We start from the raw sequence: 24,542 nt of genomic DNA, 5'->3' as shown, positions 1-24,542 counted from the left end.
GTGCATCCATCCGTATCCATCAACATTGGTTGGTTGCAAACACTATATAGGAGTAGATAGAGGAGCCTTTTTTTCTGGCTTGTGCCCTGCCGGCGCAGCCAGATTAGTATTACCCAATTTTTTTGGAGCCTCATCTTTTGCATTGTAGGTTACCTGCCTGCATTGTAATAGCTCCAAAAAGTTGGTGATACTATCAGTTTCAATTCTTTGTTCACATACTTTGAGTTTGTTTCCAACAAAGAAACCACAAAAAAAGTTCACCAAACACTACATTTGGAACTTGTGTAGGCCACATCAGCTCCTATTAAAGTGTAGTCCACACACACACACTTCATAAAATTAGTGTTTCTTGTACCTGTAACCAGCTGTTCAGGAATAAGCACACTAAGGCCCCCCTTTGTACTTTTCTGCCTATCTTAAGCAGTCTGGCAAGATGAAGAAGGCAGGGAGTAAGGCGCGTGGGCGTGGGCGTGGAGTTTCAGCAGGGAGAGGACGTGGGGATTCTGCAGGGAGAGGACGTGGGGATTCTGCAGGTAGAGGACGTGGGGAGTCTGGGCCTGCTGCGGGCACCAGTGGATCAGCATCCCCCAGTTTTAGCAGGCAACAGTCCTTTATGCGCAGCTTTGTAGGACCTCAACGTACCCCACTGCTGCGGGAGGATCAAATTGAAGCCGTTGTCGGATGGATGGCAGCTAACGCATCGACTTCAATTACTTCCACAGCCTCTCAGGACCAGAGCACCGAAGAGCAACCATCTGTCTCTTCACCACCTGCCAAAGTGCCCAGGCAGTCAGAGAGACATGGACAGGAGCCATCACAGTCTCTACTTCTGTTCTCGGAATCTGTTGGCTTGGAAAGAGGGGGCCAGCCAAGCAGCATTCCTGAATGTGAAGAAGAGGGAGTATGCAGTGATGCGCAACTTCTTTGTCCCTGTGAATCTGAAGAGGCAAGTGGGCCAGTGCCTATGGTCAGCACACCTCAGTACGCATCAGATGATGATGAGACTCAGTTGCCACTTTCTGGTGCGTACGGTGCTGGCGAGACAACCCCGGAGAAGCAGCTGTTTGAAGAGGGGAGGGAAGATGATGAGGTCCTTGACCCATCATGGCGTGAGGAACAGGAAGGTGGTGGGAGCAGCTCGGAGGAAGAGATTCCCCTACCGGCCAAAACAGGAGGCAGAGGGAGGGGGAAGACTTGGTTGCCTGTACCCTCCACTTCGGCACCCGTTAGGAGCATTCCTCATTCCAAAGGCAAAACGGGCGCTCCCAAGACTTGCAGTGCGTGGTCCTTTTTTGACACAGTTGCAGATGACATTTGCTTTGTCAAATGCAAGCTGTGTCATCAGAAAGTCAAAAGAGGGAGAAATGTCAGCAACCTCAATACCACAAATATGTGGAAACATGTGCGCACCAAGCACGAGTTGGAGTTGCAGAGACACCCTGAAGACGTAGGCCAACGTACAGCACCACCTACCAGCTCTTCAGTTCGTGTTGGGGCCTCTTCCTCCAGCTCACACACTGCTGGTTCGGCTTCCTCACAGGATCGCCAAGGAAGAACCTCTGCCACTGTTGTCCGGAGACCCTGTCAGATTCCACCCATAGCAGCACGTTCCCATCCATCACAGCCATCAGTAGCACAGGCATGGGATCAAAGGCGCCCTTACTCGGCAAACCATCCCCGAGCACAGTCTCTGAATGCTGGCATTGCCAAACTTCTGGCAGTTGAAATGCTGTCATTCAGGCTGGTGGACACTGACACCTTCCGGGACTTAATGGCATTGGCAGTCCCCCAATACAACGTGCCCAGCCGCTTTTATTTCAGCAGGCGAGCCGTCCCTGCCCTGCAGAAACATGTTGAGGGCAAAATAAAACATGCGCTACTAAACGCCGTTAGTAGCAAGGTCCACCTGACCACCGATGCGTGGACCAGTAACCATGGACAGGTATGATACCTTTCCCTCACTGCCCACTGGGTCAATGTTGTGGAGCCAGGTACAGATCTGGAGAGTGGTGCTGTACGTGTTCTTCCAACGCCACGGATTGCAGGACTCCAGTCTGTACACATAGACTCCTCCTCCTACTCAAGTTCCTCAGAAACAGCAGAGCAGGAGCCTGTTACGACCAATATGAGCACAGCCGTGGCCAAACGTCAACAGGCTGTACTCAAATTAATTTCTTTGGGGAATCGAAGCCACACAGTGCAGGAGCTCTGGAATGCTATCAAGCAGGAGAGCGATGTGTGGTTTGGGCCAGCGAATCTCCAGCCGGGCTTGGTAGTGTGTGACAATGGCCGAAATCTGGTGGCAGCTCTTGGCCTAGGCAACCTCACACACATCCCATGTCTGGCACATGTGCTTAACTTGGTCGTGCAGAGCTTTCTGAGGGACTATCCGGATCTTGATGCACTGTTGCACAAGGTCCGCATAGAGTGCGCTCACTTGCGGCGTTCCAGCACGGCAAGATCGCGCCTCGCTGCTCTGCAGCGACGATTTGGCCTTCCGGAACATCGCATCATATGTGACCTACCCACCCGGTGGAATTCAAAGTTACATATGTTGGAGCGGTTGTGTGAGCAGCAGGCAGCAGTCATGGAGTACCAGCTGCATCAGGCGCAAACAAGTCGCACTGTGCGCCGTTCACACTTCAGCACCATTGAGTGGGCCTCTATGAAGGACATCTGCCTCGTTTTGCGTGCCTTCGATGAATCCACGCGGATGGCGAGTGCAGATGATGCACTAGTCAGCATGACTGTCCCCCTTATCTGCCTGCTTCAACAAACACTGCAAGCACTAAGGGATGAGGTTTCGGAAGAGGTGGAGGTGAGGAGTCCTAAATGCCATCTGCTTCTGGACAGTCTGCGCTACGTGTTTCCTCACAAAGGCCTAGGCAGGGGACACTTTGTGAGGAGGATGAGGAGGAGTCGATGGAGGAGGAAGACATCTCTCCAGAGGAGGGAGGTACACAAACCTCTACTCAGTATGTACAGCGAGGGTGGGGTGATGCAGAGCAGGCCGAGGTCACGCCTCAAACAGGGGACAGCGGTTCTTTGGCAGTTGGGAGTCTGCAGCACATGGTTGATTTCATGCTGCAGTGCCTGAGAAACGACCGCCGCATCGCCCACATTCTCGTCTCGGCTGATTATTGGGTGTACACCCTCCTAGATCCTCGCTACCGGGACAGCGTACAAAGGCTCATACCAACGTTGAACCGGGAGCGTAAACTGCGGGAGTACGAAGAGTCACTGGTGCAGTCCATAATGTTTTCCATTCCACCCGACAGCATTGTTGCTAGTGCTTTACAAAGCAGCTCTGTGCGTCGAGGCAGTGGAGGAAACTCTGCACAAAGAGGGAGCAGAGGCAGCGCCGCAGCACAAGGCAAGACCACTATGGCCCAAATGTGGCAAAGTTTTGTGTGTCCACCACAATTGTCTACACCATCAGCGACGCCTCGAGTCAGCAGGAGGCAACGCTTCCGTCAGATGGTGTCAGACTACATGTCTTGCCCTGTCACTGTACTCCCAGATGGCTCTTCCCCCTTCAAGCTTTGGGTCTCTAAGCTGGATACATGGCCAGAGCTTAGCCAGTATGCATTGGAGGTGCTGGCTTGCCCTGCTGCCAGTGTATTATCGGAACGCGTCTTTAGTGCCGCAGGTGGTGTACTAACAGACCGTCGCACGCGACTATCTTCCGATAATGTTGACCGGCTGACTTTTCTGAAAATGAACAAGGCCTGGATCTCCAAAGACTTTGCCATTCATCTTACAGACTAAATTAGTGGTTGGCAACTGTATCCAGGTCTGCTGGTGTGTTCATTTTTCTACCACCTGAACTATAATCCCTGTGCTTCAACACAGCCAGTTGTCGCTCAGATGTGTCGTCTGCACAGAGAAACACACTAGCTCCTGTGTTAGTGGGGTTCAGTAACGCCAGCTGATCCCCTGCTGTGTGGACGGCAAAGTCACCAGCTCCATCAACATTCAAACCACTACTGATTTTTAACCGTGCCCAACTTAGGTCTCTGGCTCCACTGTCTCTACTATTTCCCCTGGCCTCCAACCCCGCCATCTACATCTCTGAAGTGGCGTCAGCACAATCTACACTTGTTCCTGTGTTCCTGTGGCTCAGTTCCATCAGTTTATCCCCTGATGTGTGTCCGGCAAGGTCTCCTGCTCTGTCCACATTCTCGTAACCAGTAGTGGGAATGAGGACAGAGCTGGCGAACTTGCCGGACAAACATCAGGGGATCAACTGACGGGACTGAGCACCAGTAACACAGGAACAAGTGTAGATTGTGCTGACGCCACTTCAGAGATGTAGCTGGCGGGGTTGGAGGCCAGGGTAAATAGTAGAGACAGTGGAGCCAGAGGCCTAAGTGGAGCATGGTTAGAATCAGTAGTAGTCAACAACCTCCATAAAAACCGTTGCCCATTGGCCTCTGCATGCGGCATGCGTAATCCTGGGCTCCAACAGCGTCAGTTGGTGTTCAGAAGTGTCGTCTCCACAGAGCCAAACACATTCATTCAAGTGTTAGTGGGGTTCAGCACTGCCAGCTGTTCCCCTGCTGTGGAGATGGCAAGTCTCCTGCTGCCTACACCTGCCAAAATCCAGTAGGCCCCAGCCTGCTCCACGCCTAATCCTGGGCTCCAACAGCGTCAGTTGGTGTTCAGAAGTGTCGTCTCCACAGAGCCAAACACATTCGTTCAAGTGTTAGTGGGGTTCAGCACTGCCAGCTGTTCCCCTGCTGTGGAGATGGCAAGTCTCCTGCTGCCTACACCTGCCAAAATCCAGTAGGCCCCAGCCTGCTCCACGCCTAATCCTGGGCTCCAACAGCGTCAGTTGGTGTTCAGAAGTGTCGTCTCCACAGAGCCAAACACATTCATTCAAGTGTTAGTGGGGTTCAGCACTGCCAGCTGTTCCCCTGCTGTGGAGATGGCAGTCTCTCCTGCTGTCTCCGCATTCCAAAGACAGTAGGCCTCTGCCTACACCCTCCTATTTCCTGGGCTTCAACACAGCCAGTTGTAGCTCGGAAGTGCCGTCCACACGGAAAGAGACACTTGCTCCCGTGTCTCAGTGGGGTTCAGTAACGTCAGCTGATCCCCTGCTGTGTGGATGGCAGTCTCTCCTGCTGTCTCCGCATTCCAAAGACAGTAGGCCTCTGCCTACACCCTCCTATTTCCTGGGCTTCAACACAGCCAGTTGTAGCTCGGAAGTGCCGTCCACACGGAAAGAGACACTTGCTCCCGTGTCTCAGTGGGGTTCAGTAACGTCAGCTGATCCCCTGCTGTGTGGATGGCAAAGTCTCCTGCTGCCTACACAGTCCTACTACTACTGATTTTTAACCGTGCTCCAATTAGGCCTGTGGCTCCACTGTCTCTCGTATTTCCCCTGTCCTCCAACCCTGCCAGTTACAGCTCCGAAGTGGCGTCTGCACAATCCACACTTGTTCCTGCGTTACAGGTGTTCAGTCCGTTCAGTTAATCCCCTGATGTGTGTCCGGCAATGTCGCCTGCTCTGTCCACATTCCCATAATTATGGGAATGTGGACAGAGCAGGCGACATTGCCGGACACACATCAGGGGATTAACTGACCGGACTGAACACCTGTAACGCAGGAACAAGTGTGGATTGTGCAGATGCCACTTCGGAGCTGTAACTGGCGGGGTTGGAGGACAGGGGAAATACGAATATCAGTGAAGCCACAGGCCTAAGTGGAGCTTGGTTAAAATTAGTAGAAGTCTACAACCGATCTTAAAATTTCTTCAATGCAGCCTCAGCCTGCTCCGTGCTTGTCCCTGGGCTTCAACACAGCCAGTTGTTGCTTGGAAGTGCCGTCTTCACAGAGTAAAACACTAGCTCCTGTGTTTGTGGGGTTCAGTAACGTCAGCTGTTCCCCTGCTGTTTTGATGGCAATCTGTCCTGCTGCCTCCCAATTGACAGCACATCAGGCCTCAGCCTGCTAACTGCTTGTCCCTGGGCTCCAACATCGCCAGTTGCTGCTCATAACTGACTTTGGCACGGGTACTCCCTCCTGCCCAGCTTGGTTCCAGCCCTGCCTGCTGTTTCCGGGAAGTGTCAATGTCAGTTTGCCACCCCAAGTTGCCATGTCGTGTTGCGGTTGGGTTAGCCGAGGCTAGGGTGCCAGCAGTTTAGGTGCTTCCTATGTGGACTGCGGGTTCTGGTAAGAAAGGCTTGTTCCGTAGTGCCAGTAGGACAAGCACCCCCTGTAGGACTGTGTGATTCGGTAACTGCGGCCAGCTTGCGGCATGCCAACTTTGCTTTTCAGGGGTAACTTCAGCTACCTCTCCGGGTTCCAGCACCGTCAGCTGGTTCTCGGCAGAGCCTTTGGCCTAGGTGCCTCCATCTCGGTATCCGAGTTCCGGCAACGTCTGCTGGTCCTTGGTAGTGCTTTGTAGCACAGGTACCTCCTGCTTAGTAACCGTGTTCCAGCACCGTCAGCTGGTCCTCGGTTGTGCCATTGGCTCTTATTCCTTCTGCTGCCCCTCCGGGTGCCAGCACTGTCAGCTGGTCCTCGCTATTTCCATTTGCTCTTGCAGCTTATGCTACCCCTCCGGGTTCCAGCACCGTCAGCTGGTTCTCGGCAGAGCCTTTGGCCTAGGTGCCTCCATCTCGGTATCCGAGTTCCGGCAACGTCTGCTGGTCCTTGGTAGTGCTTTGTAGCACAGGTACCTCCTGCTTAGTAACCGTGTTCCAGCACCGTCAGCTGGTCCTCGGTTGTGCCATTGGCTCTTATTCCTTCTGCTGCCCCTCCGGGTGCCAGCACTGTCAGCTGGTCCTCGCTATTTCCATTTGCTCTTGCAGCTTATGCTACCCATCCGGGTTCCAGCACCGTCAGCTGGTTCTCGGCAAAGCCTTTGGCCTAGGTGCCTCCATCTCGGTATCCGAGTTCCGGCAACGTCTGCTGGTCCTTGGTAGTGCTTTGTAGCACAGGCACCTCCTGCTTAGTAACCGGGTTCCAGCACCGTCAGCTGGTCCTCGGTAGTGCCATTGGCTCTTGTTCCTTCTGCTGCCCCTCCGGGTGCCAGTACCGTCAGCTGGTTCAAGAGGACAAAGAACAGGAAGACAACCACCAAGATGCAGAACAACAAGAGAGAGAAGACAAAGAAGCATAAAAAAACAAAGCAGAAGAACATTAAGCAGAAGACTAATACTCTGAGCAAATGATATTATCTTATTTATAAGCAGAAGAAGACTAAGCAGTGTATGGGGGTGAGTCCGTTCCTCCTCGTGGTGCCCCTGGAAAAGGCCTGCTGCTGCAGGCCAAACTGAACGCGGACAAATCCTGTTGTAAATCTTTTGTGACAGGCAGAACGGAAGGTGTAAACTTCTAACTTTTCTAGATAACAACTACAGGAATGCCTGACACAAATAAGAATATGATGAAGAAGAATAGGAAGAAGATGAAGAAGTTGAATATGTAGAATAATAATTGTTGAATAAGAAGAATATGAAGAATGTAAGAAAAGGAAGAAGAATGTAAAAAAAGGAAGTAGAAGAATTTAAAAAAAGGAAGAAGAAGAAGAATGTAAAAAAAGGAATAAGAAGAAGAATGTAAAAAAAGGAAGTAAAAGAATGTAAAAAAAGGAAGAAGAAGAAGAAGAATGTGAAAAAAGGAATAAGAAGAAGAAGAAGAAGAAGGTAAAAAAAGGAAGAAGAATAAGAAAGAAGAACAAAGAAGAAAGAAGAAGAAGACATACATGTCTGGCAAAATATAAATGAGGCTAACATAGTCAATATCTTTGTAACTCCTAACGTCTTTAAAAAAAGAGTTTAATTCCTGCTATTCCATTTGATTGGGCTAAACCTCTATGGCTTTAATGTCTCCTCCACCTCCCACAATACATTCTACATTATTCTTAGTTGTTTTTCTTCATGTAGAATTAACCTACAAGGAAAGAAAGGGTTTTTTTTAATTCCGATATTTTGGCCCCATTGACATGCATTGGTTCCCGGTATCGGAATCGGCAATACCGATACTTTTTTTTAAGATCGGCCGATCCATTCCGATCCGATATTTTCAAGTATCAGCTGGTATCGCTCAACTCTAGTCGTTAACCCTGTCTTGTTTCCTTGCATGGAACCCTGGCTGACTTTCGGATATTCGGATCCTGATTGCCTACAGAGCTTCAGAACCTGAAGTCCCTGTTGATCTTCGCTTGCTGTCCGCAGTCTGATGTCATCGTGCCTCCACCTACCATCTGCACGTACCATGTTTGGACTTTGGCGTGCCTTTGCACGCCCTTTGCTATGTTGTCCCTGTTCTGGTTATGTTTGTACCTGACGTTATCCCTGAAGCCTTCCTTAAATGAAGTTTCTTTGAACGTCTCGTCTCGCCTTGTCTTGTTTCCCTGAGCCGGCCGTCTGGTCCAGCTGCCGTGGTGGCTCACCCCCTTGGTCTTGCCCCTGACACTCCTGTATAGGGGGTGGTTCTCACTAGGTTAGCTCGCCCTAGGTAGGTGGGTGCCACGGCCCAGAGGGTCCACTCATTCAAAGAAGAAACGACTCAGCGTAAGCTAACGCTCGTCACACATACATACATACACACACATTCAGCTTTATATATTAGATAGTATTAAAAGAGGACAACCTAATGTACTTCAATTGATCTGTGTCTCAACTCCCGATGCGTTTTACTGGTCACATTTTTCATAATGATTCATCAGGGATCCATAGGCACTCGCTGGTTAGTTCTATAATGGTATTACCTTCCACCAACCATATGTTTTTGGCACCGGATGATGACGGCATGCAACAATTTTACATTAAAGATCAATTGAAGGGACTTTTTTTTTTTTATACAAGGCAATTACATATTAAGTTTTAACTGCACTGAAAAACATGAAACAATATATATGGAATAAGAAACGGTTTTGCAAAACCCCATTCACATGTGACAAGAAATAATATCTGGCAGAGCCCAAGGCATGTAGCATCCGTACATAGTATGTGCAAGGGGGGTCCTTAGGAGAAGACACCCTTCAATGAATGTGTTAGTACAGAACAGGTGATGACTTTATGATGTACGGTATGTAGGAGGAGGACTACATGTATAAGATCTGTTATTCTATGACGCATGGTATATAAAGGATGTGGTCATTTACAATAATGCCAGCGATCATCGTGGAATGAATGGTAAGTGATCGCTCCTTAAACTACAGGCTACATGTGATCAGGTAACGTACAATGCAATGTGCACAAATGTGATCTTTCCTAGCACGGTATGTAAGGCAGCAATTACCTTCATCTCGATGACTGTCTGTAGAGCTTTGGTCTTGGCCGATTCGGACTGGAGTTGATTCCGTCGGTGCAGCTCCTGCGGAGGAACACGGTAGAAGTAAGCCTGGCGACTCATACTTTCATTTTAGTCACAGAATATATAAAAAATAATAATAAAAGATTTAAAAAATATATATATAGGCTGGAAGTTAATTTGTTAAAGCGCATTAAAGAGTCTACAGGTCCACGAGTCTGCAGCAGTCACTGTCTTGTGTTACAGCCAATGCATGAATTAATGCTGAAAGTGTCGTCAATTATTAATGCTCACCATTGCCAAGGTAGCAAGCTACGTCTTAATAATAACAGCACGGCACTGCAGTTGTCCTATTGATGTCATTATCTTTTTTTTTTTTTCAAAGAATAACCTAGAAAATAGTAAGAAGCTATTTTCATCTCTGGTCACTCAGTGCTGTGGGAATGAAGCAAGAGCATCGCTATAGGAGAGGAGAGATGGCGGCTGCACCTAGGTGTCTAAATCCCAAAGGCCCCTCTGCCACATAAGATGACACTACTATTATAAATGAAGCATGGTAGATCGGGGGTCCTATCATTAGGCTTCGCTTATATAGCGCCATCATATTTCGTCCCCATTGGGGCTCACAGTCTGAGTTGCCTATCAGTATGTCTTTGGAGTGTGGGAGTGTGAGGATGTGGACTGTCTTAACTCATCCCTACTCTGAAGACAACCGCCGTGTGCATATGTGTAATGTGAACAGTGTTATGGGTTTTATGTAATTAACTAGATGGTGGCCCGATTCTAACGCATCGGGTATTCTAGAATATGTATGTAGTTTATTTATGAAGTTTTAATAATAATGCAATAATGCACCCTCCAATCCTGATATGCATGGTCTCCTCACGCCCCAATCCTAATATGCATGGTCCCCTCACCCATCAATCCTGATATACATGGTACCCCTCACCCCCCAATCCTGGCAATCATAGTCCCCTCACCCTCCAATCCTGGAATGCATGGTCCTCTCACCCCCCAATCCTGGTATGCATGGTCCTCTCACCCCTCTTTCCTAATAAGCATGGTCCCCTCACCCCCCTTTCCTGGTATGCATGGGCCCCCTCTCCCCCTTTCCTGGTATGCATGGTCCCCTCACACCCCAATCCTGATATGCATGGTCCCCTCACACCCCAATCCTGATATGCATGGTCCTCTCACCCCCCAATCCTGGTATGCATGGTCCTCTCACACCCCAATCCTGATATGCATGGTCCCCTCACACCCCAATCCTGATATGCATGGTCCCCTCACACCCCAATCCTGGTATGCATGGTTCTCTCACCCCCCAATCCTGGTATGCATGGTCCCCTCACACCCCAATCCTGATATGCATGGTCCCCTCACACCCCAATCCTGATATGCATGGTCCTCTCACCCCCCAATCCTGATATGCATGGTACCCCTTACCCCCGAATCCTGGTAAGCATGGTCCCCTCACCCTCCAATCCTGGAATGCATGGTCCTCTCACCCCCCAATCATGGTATACATGGTCCTCTCACCCCCCTTTCCTGGTATGCATGGTCCCCCTCACCCTCCTTTCCTGGTATGCATGGTCCAGTCACCCCCCTTTCCTGGTATGCATGGTCCCCTCACCTCCCTTTTCTGGTATGCATGGTCCCCTCACCCCCTTTCCTGGTATGCATGGTCACCCTCACCCCCCTATCCTGGTATGCATGGTCCAGTCACCCCCCTTTCCTGGTATGCATGGTCCCCTCACCTCCCTTTTCTGGTATGCATGGTCCCCTCACCCCCCTATCCTGGTATGCATGGTCACCCTCACCCCCCTATCCTGGTATGCATTGTCACCCTCACCCCCTTTGCTGGCATGCATGGTCACACTCACCCCCTTTGCTGGTATGCATGGTCACCCTCACCCCCCTTTGCTGATATGCATGGTCCCCTCACCCCCCTTTCCTGGTATGCATTGTCCCCTCATCCCCCTTTGCTGGTATGCATGGTCCCCTCACCCCACTTTGCTGGTATGCATGGTCCCCTCACCCCCCTTTGCTGGTATGTATGGTCACCCTCACCCCCCTTTCCTGGTATGCATGGTCCCGTCACCCCCCCTTTCCTGGTATGCATGGTCTCTGTTAAAATAAAAAATAGTTATATACTCACCTTCCGACGGCCCACGATCTCCACTCCACGTGCCCGACCTCGCGGTCCCAGTAATGCATTGCGCGAAACACGCTGATGACTTTGCGCTCTCGCGAGAGTGACGTCATCTCCGGGCAAAGGCGCAAAGCATTACTGGGACTGCGAGGCCGGGCGCGTGGAGTGGAGCTCGCGGGCCGTCGGAAGGTGAGTATGACCTTTTTTTTATTTTAATTCTGTTTTTTTTTTTCCCAGCGCCGCGGGATTTCGGTTACAGACAGATAGACAGACCGACAGACACAATAAGACGATTATATATATAGATGTGAACGTGTATGATCTCTATGTAATATGTTATGGTAATGTGTAGAATAGCGGGGTAAATGTGAAAACTCCATGATCGTGTATAAAGACGTGTTTTATAGATAAAAGGAAGCAAGGCTTATTACTAGTGATGAGCGAGTATACTTTTAAGATCGTATTTGAAAGTAAGCCTAATATTGTATGTATTCACATTAAGCCACGCCATAAAGTCCCCGAGCTGCTGCACCGTCCCATCCCAAAAAAATAAAACATCATCAATATAGCGGTGCCAGCACAGCACATGGGAGGTGGCTGGCGCGCCCCCGTCGCGAAAAATGAATCTCTCCCAAGACCCAAAGTATTGGCCTAAAGAGAGGCCAGATGGATCGTCACCCTGGATACAGTGACCCCCAAGGGTCTTAACGAGTTCCTTAGTTTTGCCTCTTTTATATAGTTACTGCTGTCTCTGCTGCACCCATTAGTGTATATATCCCTTTTCCTGTTGGCAATTTTTTTATTTTATCATTGTTTTTAACCATTAATTTCTTTTCTTTTTATCCTCAGTTAGTGTTCTATACATGTGTCGGCTGTTGGATATTATGGACCTTTTCTGGATTCACATTGTCTCCATATGTGTCATCTTTGTATGATTGAGCCATTAGGAGTCCCTATTATCTTCATCGAATATGACTAACTATCACTTATGGATACAAGAGGATCCCCTGCTATGTTTAGGATATGGGATCAATTATCACCCACGGACAGTTATGGATAATTTTTTGTTATGAGGATTATGTTATGTATTACTTTGTTCTTGTGCTGGTATTATTTTGATATTGTGTGCCCAGTTTCTGATGCACTGTAATGTCTTTGCACATTTTATTATTATGCTCACTAGCGTTTTCTTTTCCCTGGACAATATTATGTACTAGATGTTCATTGTGGGTCCTTTTGCCTGGTTATGCTGCAGTGCGCATGCGTTCATGTCCCCCAGTAGCCCTCCTCATGGGGGCGGGTGTCTGCTGTGCCTCCGACGCAGGCGTGGGGGGGGGTGTTCTCCCCGGCGCGTGCGTTATGATGCCTGACGCTCGCCATCTTGTAGGAGGACCTGGCGGTGACACGGTGCATGCGCCGCTATCGCAGCTACGATTGGCTTCTGCACACCATGTGACTGCACACTAAGATACAAAAAGGTCCTTTTCCCCTCCAGCCCTCATCCCCTTGAGAAAGCACCCGTTGTGAGCGCAAAACGCGCGTCGGGGGTCACCTCCAGGACTGGGTCTTCTTTGCACCACTGGGTAAGCCACCTGCATCTCCCACCATACTTTTGCTATGATTTTGGGATAATTTGTGCAGGGAAAATCTGCTGCCACAGCCGGTAGCGCTACAGGTCCTTATTTTGCAGACTCACCCTCTTACTCCTACAATCTATGGGCTTATTGTAGCCAAAATACTTACTATTTATGGGTGTTTCTGCTTTATATTGCATATCTTTTGCATTTCTGGTGCCACCTGTCCATGGCTATGTTGGTGCACAGTGTTACATCTCCCCTTCCTTAGTCTGTCCTGTTTGCGTCTATTGACTTTTTGCAATTTTTTGCTATTTATATGTTACTTTGTCTTTGCATGTGCTAAATAAAATTTGTACTTTTTTATTAAATTTTGAATCAATTACTCTTTTGATTCTCCTTGTTAAAAAAAAAAAAAGATTTGCGGCTGCTAGACAGCCTGAATATATGTGAGGCTTTCCTAACAAACAGGCAACCCCCACATGTATTTAGGTTGTCTAGCAGCCTCAAATCATGCAGCTAAAACGATAGAAACTAAATCTCCAAGCACATCCAAATACTCAGCGGACACCCGAGCATGCTCGGAAATCTCGAGTAACGATTATACTCGCTCATCACTAACTATTACTAATAAATATACTGTATAGATAGGAAATAGATAAGGAATAGTTCATGTTAGATATAAGCCCACAGATGGGAGGGGAATAATGTTAATAAAAAGGAGAGGTACTCCTTGGTTATGGGTGGTTAGGAATAGAGGAAGGTTTAAGCAGGTTGATTGTTGAGTTCAAGTGCAGTGGGCTGCTAGGGCCAACCTGGGCCTATCACTCAGAACAGTGGCTTGCCATACAACTCCTCCATGTGGATCTACTGGTCGTTCGCGACTCCAAGATTGGCTACGGGGCCATCGGGCACATCGCACCTTCAGGGGAAGATGGACATGGATCCTCAAAGTCAGAGGATGATAGAATTTGGGTGCACTGCCATCGGTGAAGAGGGATCCTGAGAGGTCGTGGAGAAAGCAGGAAAAGGGATGCTCTATCGAGAATGAGTGCTGGGGCTGAAGTTATGTCCAGCACCTGATGGGAAAACTGTAATCTGTTGTTCCCTATCCAACATGCTCCACTGTAATGGCTGTGAACTGTTCAGTACAAGTTTGAATGTTAAAAAAACACTTGGTGTCCCCTGGATTGTGAGCGGTGGAAGATGGAAGCCTGGAGTTTGCGGAGGCCTATGGCCCACAAGTGAGTGTGATGCATCCAACACCTAACAGCACACTGAGTTTGCGGAGGCCTATGGCCCACAAGTGAGTGTGATGCATCCAACACCTAACAGCACACTGAGACACGATTTTCCTGCAAGAGCGTCCAGAAGCTGCAGGACATCCACGACTACCCCCCTCATGCCCGTTACAAGAGGAATTCAGAGAATCCTGAGGAAACTCAAGTAAACATGGGGAGAACATACAAACTCCTTGCACATGTCGTCATTGGTGGCATTTGAACTCAGGACCCCAGCGATGCAAAGCAACTGGGCTAACCACTGAGCCACCGTGCGGCCTGGGCCCTGGTGTAAATTTGCAATGGCGTCAAGTACTTAAACTTTCAACTCTGGTGTAAAGAGTTTGATAAAAGCAGATATTACTAGGCCTATGACTAGTATCCAAAAATATAATATCTCAGTTTCAATTTTCGAGGGTACATCTCCTTCGGACTAAATGATGAGTTGGAGTTTTCGTGTGTCAATAATGCATCATGCAAAGGGCACCAAGGCGAACAAGGAGAATGATGGTGCATATGGACCCTACCGCTGCACAAAATTAGTATTTCTGTACAACACCACATTATGTATACTCTGCTAGAAGCCATAAGATTCTGTATAAATCCTGTGTAAAGAAGAACCTTTACATATAAGCCACAACATGGACGTATAGTGAGGGGAAATAATTATTTGATCCCTTGCTGATTTTGTGAGTTTGCCCACTGAGAAAGACATGTGCAGTCTATAATTTTAAGGGTAGGTTAATTTTAACATTGAGAGATAGAATATCAAAAATTAAATCCAGAGAATCACATTGTATAAATTATATTAAATTTATTTCCAATTTGCAATGAGAAATAAGTATTTGATCCCTCTGGAAAACAAGACTTAATGAAAAAGTTTATGGCTAAAATAAAGTTTTATGGGAACGCCATCATTGTCGACACATGATCAGTCTGATTAATATTTCTTCTAACCACCCCAAGATTAATGCAAAAGAAAAAAAAACAAAAACTTGAAACACCTTATAGGTTAAATAGAGAAAGCCATCACATGTAGCAAAGATTAGGGGCTGCTTAAGTGGAGTGGTCTCCAGAGATGTGCCAAAGTACAACCATGCTACCCAATACTTTCCTGTATACCTTATTGGTTCCATCTGCTACTGACTGACTCCATGTGCTCCACCTTGCGTTTAAGCCGGTGAAGCCGATCGCGCATACTTTTAGGGGCTCTCCTGAGATTGTATTTCAGCGCTCTCAGCACACGGATGATGTGTGGAATTTGTGATTGTCCGAACTCACACACTGATCTCTTGTTTGAAGGGCTGGAAGCCAAACTAACATAAACAGCTTCTCCCAGTCCACTTACAGAGTTTCCAAATGTCACTCTAATCAGCGAGATCCTCAACTGTGATGGGGAAATCCCTAAGAAAATAACCATGTGGATGGAACATCGGACATCAGGCCGGCTAGTCGCTTTTCAAAATGTTGGGACTTGGCTGCTGAATAGCGGACACATTCCTACAGCCCGAGTCTTGCAGGAATCCGATTTTCACCTGATAGACCATAGCAACAAATCATCTAGAGGAGTGGTTCCCAAACTCCAGTCTTGACGACCCCCAACAGATCCTGCTTTCTGGATCTCCTTAGTATTGCCCAGGTGATACAATTATTATCAAGGCCCAAGTTCTCTCACTAAGTACTGAAAACGTGATCTGTTGGAGGCCGTGAGGACTGGAGTTCGGGAAACCCTATACTTAGAGTATATCTCTAAAGACCCCGTTACACGCGTCAATGTCCCAGCGATCCCACCAATGATCCGACGTGGATGGGCTCGCTGGGACATAGTTAGCTGATCGCTGGTGAGCTGTCACATAGACAGACTCACCAGAGATCAGGACCAGCGAGCACACTGGTATCCAGGGTAGACAGCGGGTATCTAAGCACCGCGCGACGCTTAGTTACATACTGTTTACCATGGATACCCGATCAGGACCAGCGAGCACGCTGGTATCCAGGGTAAACAGCGGGTAACTAAGCGCCGCGTGGCACTTAGCTACCCGCTGTTTACCCTGGATACCAGCTCCCAGCGTCTGCTGTATGGCGCTGGGAGCTCGCTGATCATTGGTCTCTCGCTGTCACACGCAGCGATGTGTGCTGCCCAGCGGGAGACCAACGATAGATTTATGGCCCCCAGACCATTAGGCAACGATTAACGATCAGCCAACTGATCGCTGATCGTTGCTACGTGTCACACGCAACGATGTCGTTTCGACATCCCTGCAACGTCATCACACTGGAGATGTTGCAACGATATCGTTCACAATATCGTTGCGTGTAACAGGGCCTTAAGGTCACGTTCACTCGTTCAGTATTTGGTCAGTATTTTACATCAGTATTTGTAAGCCAAAACCAGGAGTGGGTGATAAATCTAGAAGTGGTGACGTGTTTCTATTATGCTTTTCTGCTGATTGTTCCCCTCCTGGTTTTGGCTTACAGATACTGACGTAAAATACTGACCGAATACTGACCTAATACTGAACGTGTGAACGTGGCCTAAAACTCAGATTCACAAGATTAAATATTTTTTGGATCAGAGAAGCCACATCCGGCCTTACTTATCACCATATACAGTAGGGGGAACAGCGGTCAACAATATTCTGCAATATCTGTCGTCTTTGCATCCAGATGCAACAAAAGAACTTCGGAGTAAAAAATGCTAAGTTGATTATCACTTTTAACATTTGTTATTATTTTTTCAAATACAATTATTAATAATGCATTTTATTCTAAGTGCAATTACGGTAGTTACCTTCCCATACTGAGTTTCAATTTTTATTTCATAAATCAGTAGTACACATGAAACTAAGTAACTTTGTAATATATCTGATCAGAGAAATCTGCTTCTTTCTCCTCCAGGACTGATCTTAAATTCTCAATTCTGTGAAATCTGTAGCCAGTGAAGGCATAAATTCCCATTACTGAGATAGGAGCGGACAGTTGGTGCTCATAAAGTACTATGGAGGAGGAAGAATTTGATATAGGGGCAAACAGACATTCTACTGCAAGTTGTCGTGAAATAACAGCTTTATCCATAGAACTTTATGAGCAACAATTGTCATCTAGCTCAGTAATGGGAATTTCTGCATTCACTGAAGATAGATTTTATCAGTGAATGGGAAATTTTGAGGATGAAGGACTAGACCAAGAGGAGAAGGAAGATTTCTTTAATAAAATATGTTAAATTGTTGCCTATTTTCACATGTACTATTGATTTATGGAAAAAAAAAACGAAAGGTAACACTATAAGCAGATGATAAGGAAGCTAGGTGTTAATGGCAAAAGAACAATATGCCCAATTCTTAAATTCAGTCTCTACCCAACTAACCATACTGACAGCTCCTCAGTGACCCTCCTACCTGCTGCTGCTGAGATCTCACACTGCTTAGTACAAGCTGCAGCTGTCAGTCATGCTCGCTGGGCAGATACTGAATATACTTGAGCCCTCCTACTCTATAGCTTGGCTCATAAAATGACCATTTTAATAAAAGGATTATACAGCCATTATGACAGTAGTGTTAAAGAAAGTACATCTGCCTTATCAGGCCTAAGAGATATATTTTAATAATATATTTAGTGTTCATTGGGAAATCTGGTGATAGATTTACTTTAAATCAAGTCTTATTTTAGATTTCCATCTGCATAAAAACAAAGTTTAAACTCAGTCTCCACTAAAGTAGATTGACTGACAGCTCCTCAGTGTTCCCTTCTCCTGTTGCTGCTGAGATCTCACACGGCTCAGTGCAAGCTGCAGCCATCAGTCAGGGTCATTGGGCAGAGACTAAATATACTCGAGCCTTCTCACTCTTTTACTGGATTTTAAAGTCATTCTGACATGGATTTTAGAGAAAGCACACCAGCCTCATCAAGTCTAAGATATGTTTCAACAATAAATGTAGCTTGTATTGGGAAATCTGCTTTAAATCATGTCGTTTTAGATTTTCAGGTGCATTGTGAACGCATAAAATGATTTAATATTGGGAAACAATACAGAAGTTTTCAATGTAACTGAATATATTTATTCTTGTCGATGAATCCTGCCTTCTCTGCTGTATTTGTGAACCCCAACATAATGCTTGACTCTCTGCTGGTGGAAATGATTGCATTAATATTTTAGCATTTCTTGGTCGTAACAAGGGCACATCACATTAGGTGTGGACTGCACATGTTGCATATTTAATGCAAATGATGTATTGTCCTATAAAATATTATATTACAGTACAAGCTAAGTACAAGGCAGTGTAATGGCACTCCGGTTTTGAGTCTAAAATATAAAAATGTAAAAACAAAAGGTAAAAGCTGTGTTTTAGGGTCATGGTAGAGTTCAGAGTACATTCTGACAACCAAGGAAGAATGATCTTTTCAGAGACAATTCCTTTCAGATAATAACGAACTATAGCAGCAGTTCTCTGACTGCCACAAGCCCACAGCTAATCGCCACAAGCCCACAACTAGTCACCACAAGCCAACAACTAATCGCAACAAGCCCAAAACTAATCACCACAAGTCCACAACTAATCGCCACAAGTCCACAACTAATCGCCACAAGTCCACAACTAATCGCCACAAGCCAACAACTAATCACCACAAGTCCAAAACTAATCGCCACAAGTCCACAACTAATCGCCACAAGCCAACAACTAATCACCACAAGTCCAAAACTAATCGCCACAAGTCCACAACTAGTCACCACAAGCCAACAACTAATCGCAACAAGCCCACAGCTAATCGCCACAAGCCCACAACTAGTCACCACAAGCCAACAACTAATCGCAACAAGCCCAAAACTAATCACCACAAGTCCACAACTAATCGCCACAAGTCCACAACTAATCGCCACAAGTCCACAACTAATCGCCACAAGCCAACAACTAATCGCCACAAGTCCACAACTAATCGCCACAAGTCCACAACTAATCGCCACAAGTCAACAACTAATTGCCACAAGCCAACAACTAATCGCCACATCCCAACAACTAATCGCCACAAGCCAACTAATCGCCAAAAGCCCACAGCTAATCGCCACAAGCCAACAATTAATCGCCACAAGCCAACAACTAATCGCCACAAGTCCACAACTAATCGCCACATGCCAACAACTAATCGCCACAAGCCAACTAATCGCCAAAAGCCCACAACTAATCATCACAAGCCAACAACTAATCGCCACAAGTCCACAACTAATCGCCACAAGTCCACAACTAATCGCCACAAGCCAACAACTAATCACCACAAGTCCACAACTAATCGCCACAAGCCAACAACTAATTGCCAAAAGCCCACAACTAATCGCCACAAGCCCACAACTAATCGCCACAAGCCCACAACTAATCGTCACAAGCCCACAACTAATCATCACAAGTCCACAACTAATTGTCACAAGCCCACAACTAATCGTCACAAGCCCACAACTAATCGTCACAAGCCCACAACTAATCGCCATAAGACAACAACTAATCGCCACAAGCCCACAACTAATCGCCACAAGCCAACAACTAATCACCACAAGTCCACAACTAATCACCAAAAGCCCACAACTAATCATCACAAGCCCACAACTAATCGTCACAAGCCCACAACTAATCATCACAAGCCCACAACTAATCATCACAAGCCCACAACTAATCACCACAAGTCCACAACTAATCACCAAAAGCCCACAACTAATCATCACAAGCCCACAACTAATCGTCACAAGCCCACAACTAATCACCACAAGTCCACAACTAATCACCACAAGTCCACAACTAATCACCAAAAGCCCACAACTAATCACCAAAAGCCCACAACTAATCATCACAAGCCCACAACTAATCGTCACAAGCCCACAACTAATCATCACAAGCCCACAACTAATCACCACAAGTCCACAACTAATCGCCACAAGTCCACAACTAATCGCCACAAGTCCACAACTAATCGCCACAAGCCAACAACTAATCGCCACAAGTCCAAAACTAATCGCCACAAGTCCACAACTAATCGCCACAAGTCCACAACTAATAGCCACAAGTCAACAACTAATTGCCACAAGCCAACAACTAATCGCCACATCCCAACAACTAATCGCCACAAGCCAACTAATCGCCAAAAGCCCACAACTAATCGCCACAAGCCAACAATTAATCGCCACAAGCCAACAACTAATCGCCACAAGTCCACAACTAATCGCCACATGCCAACAACTAATCGCCACAAGCCAACTAATCGCCAAAAGCCCACAACTAATCATCACAAGCCAACAACTAATCGCCACAAGTCCACAACTAATCGCCACAAGCCCACAACTAATCGCCACAAGCCAACAACTAATCACAAGTCCACAACTAATCGCCACAAGCCAACAACTAATTGCCAAAAGCCCACAACTAATCGCCACAAGCCCACAACTAATCGCCACAAGCCCACAACTAATCGTCACAAGCCCACAACTAATCATCACAAGTCCACAACTAATCGTCACAAGCCCACAACTAATCGTCACAAGCCCACAACTAATCGTCACAAGCCCACAACTAATCGCCATAAGACAACAACTAATCGCCACAAGCCCACAACTAATCGCCACAAGCCAACAACTAATCACCACAAGTCCACAACTAATCACCAAAAGCCCACAACTAATCACCAAAAGCCCACAACTAATCATCACAAGCCCACAACTAATCGTCACAAGCCCACAACTAATCATCACTAGCCCACAACTAATCACCACAAGTCCACAACTAATCACCAAAAGCCCACAACTAATCATCACAAGCCCACAACTAATCGTCACAAGCCCACAACTAATCACCACAAGTCCACAACTAATCACCAAAAGCCCACAACTAATCATCACAAGCCCACAACTAATCGTCACAAGCCCACAACTAATCGTCACAAGCCCACAACTAATCGTCACAAGCCCACAACTAATCGCCATAAGACAACAACTAATCGCCACAAGTCCAGCTCCCTTTACAATAGCTTTTCAAAAGGGAAGCTGCTGCCATCCCAACCAGTAGTATTAGTTGACGACTTGAGGTCTGCTCTTCCCAGGTTAGGGCTTATAGACCGGTTTTGTGGTCATAAAACAATCCCTTTAAAGAGGATGATCAAGATTTAAAAAAATGACCAAAAGCCTGAAATGTAATGTATCAACTTAATAATATACCATTACTTGCCTATTCACAGGTCCATCCAACATCAATGACATGACATCCATTAATCACATCACCAGTCCCACAGCAGTCACACGCCGTACATGCAAACATCACCACTGAGGTCAAAGATTGGCGGCAGCAGTAACAAGAATGTTGGACGTGACCTTACTGCTGGACCAGCGGGAACCTAGATAGAGAAATCCAAGGACAAAGGATAAATCCACAATAAATCCACCGTTATGTGTATGCTTTAAAGGCATGTTCCCACAGGGCAGATTTACTGAATTGCATCAGTCCCGTAGGTAAATGGAGCCATTTTTGCAACATGGCTTTACTTTTGTATTTGGAGTCAGCAATCCATTAACTGGTTTACAGATTGCAGGATGTGTTGACTTTCCTGAATGTTAGACAACACGTGTGTCCATATGAGGTCAGCAGTAATGGCCGGGACATTACTGGAACATTCTCTGACAATTTTCCCACAATAAGTTTGCATGTTGGTGGCGGAGTATATAACTAGCACCATTAATAAGTGTTAGAAAGATAGGACGCTGGAGGGGATTAATATAATCTCATAGCTCTTCCACTTAGTAGAAGAGTCACCAATTGGGAATCAGCTCGGAAGTAACTTTATAAAGAACAGATGAAAAACTGCAGAATCCTCTTGATATCGTAACTGAAAAATAAAAAAGCATCCAAAGCAGTTTTATCCACTGAAGCTGGAAATTCAGTCCTCCATCTACATTTATGTGTGAAACGTAAAATAAAAAAAAAAAGTCATAAATATTGCATCAAAATTATTTGGACATATACACCTAACAAAGAACTAGGACAACATGGTGATCTATAGTAAAATTAATGTTGTACTAGAAACTGCTGCATCAGGGTGAAACGTTATTAAAGGTGTTGTTTGGAAAAAGAAAACAGCGTCACTCTTACGCTTACGGGCTGTGTTTGGTATCTGTTATTGCAGCCTATTGTTATTCAAGTTAAAGGGTACGAGCTGCAATATGTAAGGTAACCCATGAACCAAATTGGATAGTACTAATATCAAACATGTTATACACAAGTCTTGGCTCCAGGGTTGGGTTCTGCTGTTATGAAAGTTACCCACCAAACTCCAGTGACATCATCACCCCAGGCTTTTTAAGCCTGAGTAAGGTTTACATAAACCTTTTGTTTGTCCCACAAGTATACGTATCATCTCATCAAACTCATGTTTTCTTTTACAATCTACATTTGCTTCTTGGCTCGGACCTGCAGCTAACTCTTCATCTGCTGTAAGCATAACAAACTCTCCCTCTAGAGTCTAGACGGTTTACATTACTATCGCTACTGCAATAGCTTTCTCCCATAAACAAGTTGTCCTCGTCAATATTTGATTATTAACCCTTCATCTGCTGAAAGCATTACACACTGTCCTCTGCACCAGTTCACGTTACAAATGGTGCCGCTACTCCTGGACTGACTACGCATCTTTCCGTTCCTGTGCTTATGTCCACTCCTGGCTCTGTGTCTTCAGGTGGGCCCTGCTTCCCTAGCCTGCTTGTAGTCCTGGTCCTCGCTGTTCAATGGGCCATTCGGCAAGTCCAACCCACTGTGACGTCGTGCTTGATCAGTCTGTTCACAATGACTTCTGGCTTAGTGAATTGACCTCAACAGCCCCAACAATACAGAACCCATAATACAAATGACATAACCAAACAAAACGTTGGGTGAAGACTGGGGATGAAGGCAAACAAAAAGACACAATTTAGACCTTTGACCTTTCCTATATCTGGACATGTCAGTCTGACGCTTGATTACTACTGTACATAATGTCAGTTAGCTGGTGTCTCATTTTCAGGCATCGAAGTAGTCAAGACAGAAGAAAAATTGCATAGAAGCTGATATTGTCTTTCTTGCACAAAGAAAGTAGAGCAGATCTGCGTAGGTCCCAGCGGTTGTATGCAAATCTGACATACTAACATCAACTCTCCTGTAATGTCTAGGAGTCTCCCAGAAAAAGCGGAGATATTCCTGGAAATGGCATGAGACAGTAAAGGAAAAGCACATGGTGGCAAAGGAACCATAATGTGGGACTAGCCTAAGCATTGCTGCTGGATTCTGTATTATCTATGTATGCCAATGGGCACAGCGCATAGTTAAATGGTTTATGAAAGCATCTCAATACTATCAATACCAGATCGTTGGTGGTCCGACACCTTGCACCCACACAAATCATTTGTTTTCTTCTCCAGCCTTGGCCTGATGTTAACACTTTGAACAAAGTGTAGTGGCCTCTGTCGCCTACTGTAGGCTCAGCAGCTCCAATCAAAGTGCTTATATCCAGCCAGCGCTTGATAAAAAAGAAAAAAAAAATGCTGATTTGTGGCGGCTCCAGTAAGGTGTCGGTCACCCACCGATATGGCATTGAAGACCTATCCTCTAAATGCCAAATGCCTGGACAACCCCCCTTAAGGCAGTAGAAAGATACTTTTGATTGGGGTTATGTTCTATAAAGTCAATTAATATTAGATAAATGTGTAAAATAAAGTTATTTTATCATGTTTGGATCAAATGATACAGATGACTCCCAATTCGTGCCCAAAACAATAATCATCAACTCACGAGATTTATGTATATTATTATTTTTTTTTAATAAAAGCAAATAAATAAATCAATTTTCCATTTAAAGAATTGCAATGTACACAGGATTTAGATTTTTAAATGTTTTGCTTTTGAGGTTTCTTTTCGGGCTCCCACCAAAGAGAATAAGTTGAGTCGATATTCCTAATGTGTTCCCCATATGTGAAAAATCTGGCACGTTAGACTCCGATTCATTGATATATGGATGCAGAAAACCACATTTACGCCGATGGGCTGAGGTTCCTGTGTCCATCTGAGTACAAGTGTACTGAGAGGAGTTAGACTACAGACAGTCAAAACAGCCAAACATCATGTTATAATCCAGAACAAGTATCCTTACTACATTAAAGGGAATTCACACTGAAATAATTCTCCAGAAAACAAAATATATTGTGACTGTGTCCTCTTAAAAGACGAGTATGCTGTATCTCATTAATGTATTTCACTGCATCTAAAAA

The 24,542-nt window shown here is 46.1% G+C and overlaps 1 protein-coding gene across 7 annotated transcripts in view; it reads right to left on the bottom strand.

Moving 5' to 3' along the window:
* Positions 1 to 24,542, bottom strand: part of ERC2 (ELKS/RAB6-interacting/CAST family member 2) — a 1,295,684-nt gene that overhangs the window by 1,027,291 nt on the left and 243,851 nt on the right. For all 7 annotated transcript variants that reach the window (XM_073574140.1, XM_073574143.1, XM_073574147.1 and 4 more), the window contains one exon: positions 9,255 to 9,329. In XM_073574140.1, coding sequence (XP_073430241.1) covers positions 9,255 to 9,329 — 75 coding nt within the window. The remainder of the gene's footprint in view (positions 1 to 9,254; positions 9,330 to 24,542) is intronic.

The sequence above is a fragment of the Dendrobates tinctorius genome, unplaced genomic scaffold (genome assembly GCF_039654945.1).
Source record: "Dendrobates tinctorius isolate UK_male_01 unplaced genomic scaffold, ASM3965494v1 ptg000038l, whole genome shotgun sequence".
In the NCBI taxonomy this organism is placed as follows: Eukaryota; Metazoa; Chordata; class Amphibia; order Anura; family Dendrobatidae; genus Dendrobates; species Dendrobates tinctorius.
This window is presented reverse-complemented; position numbering and strand designations above follow the sequence as displayed.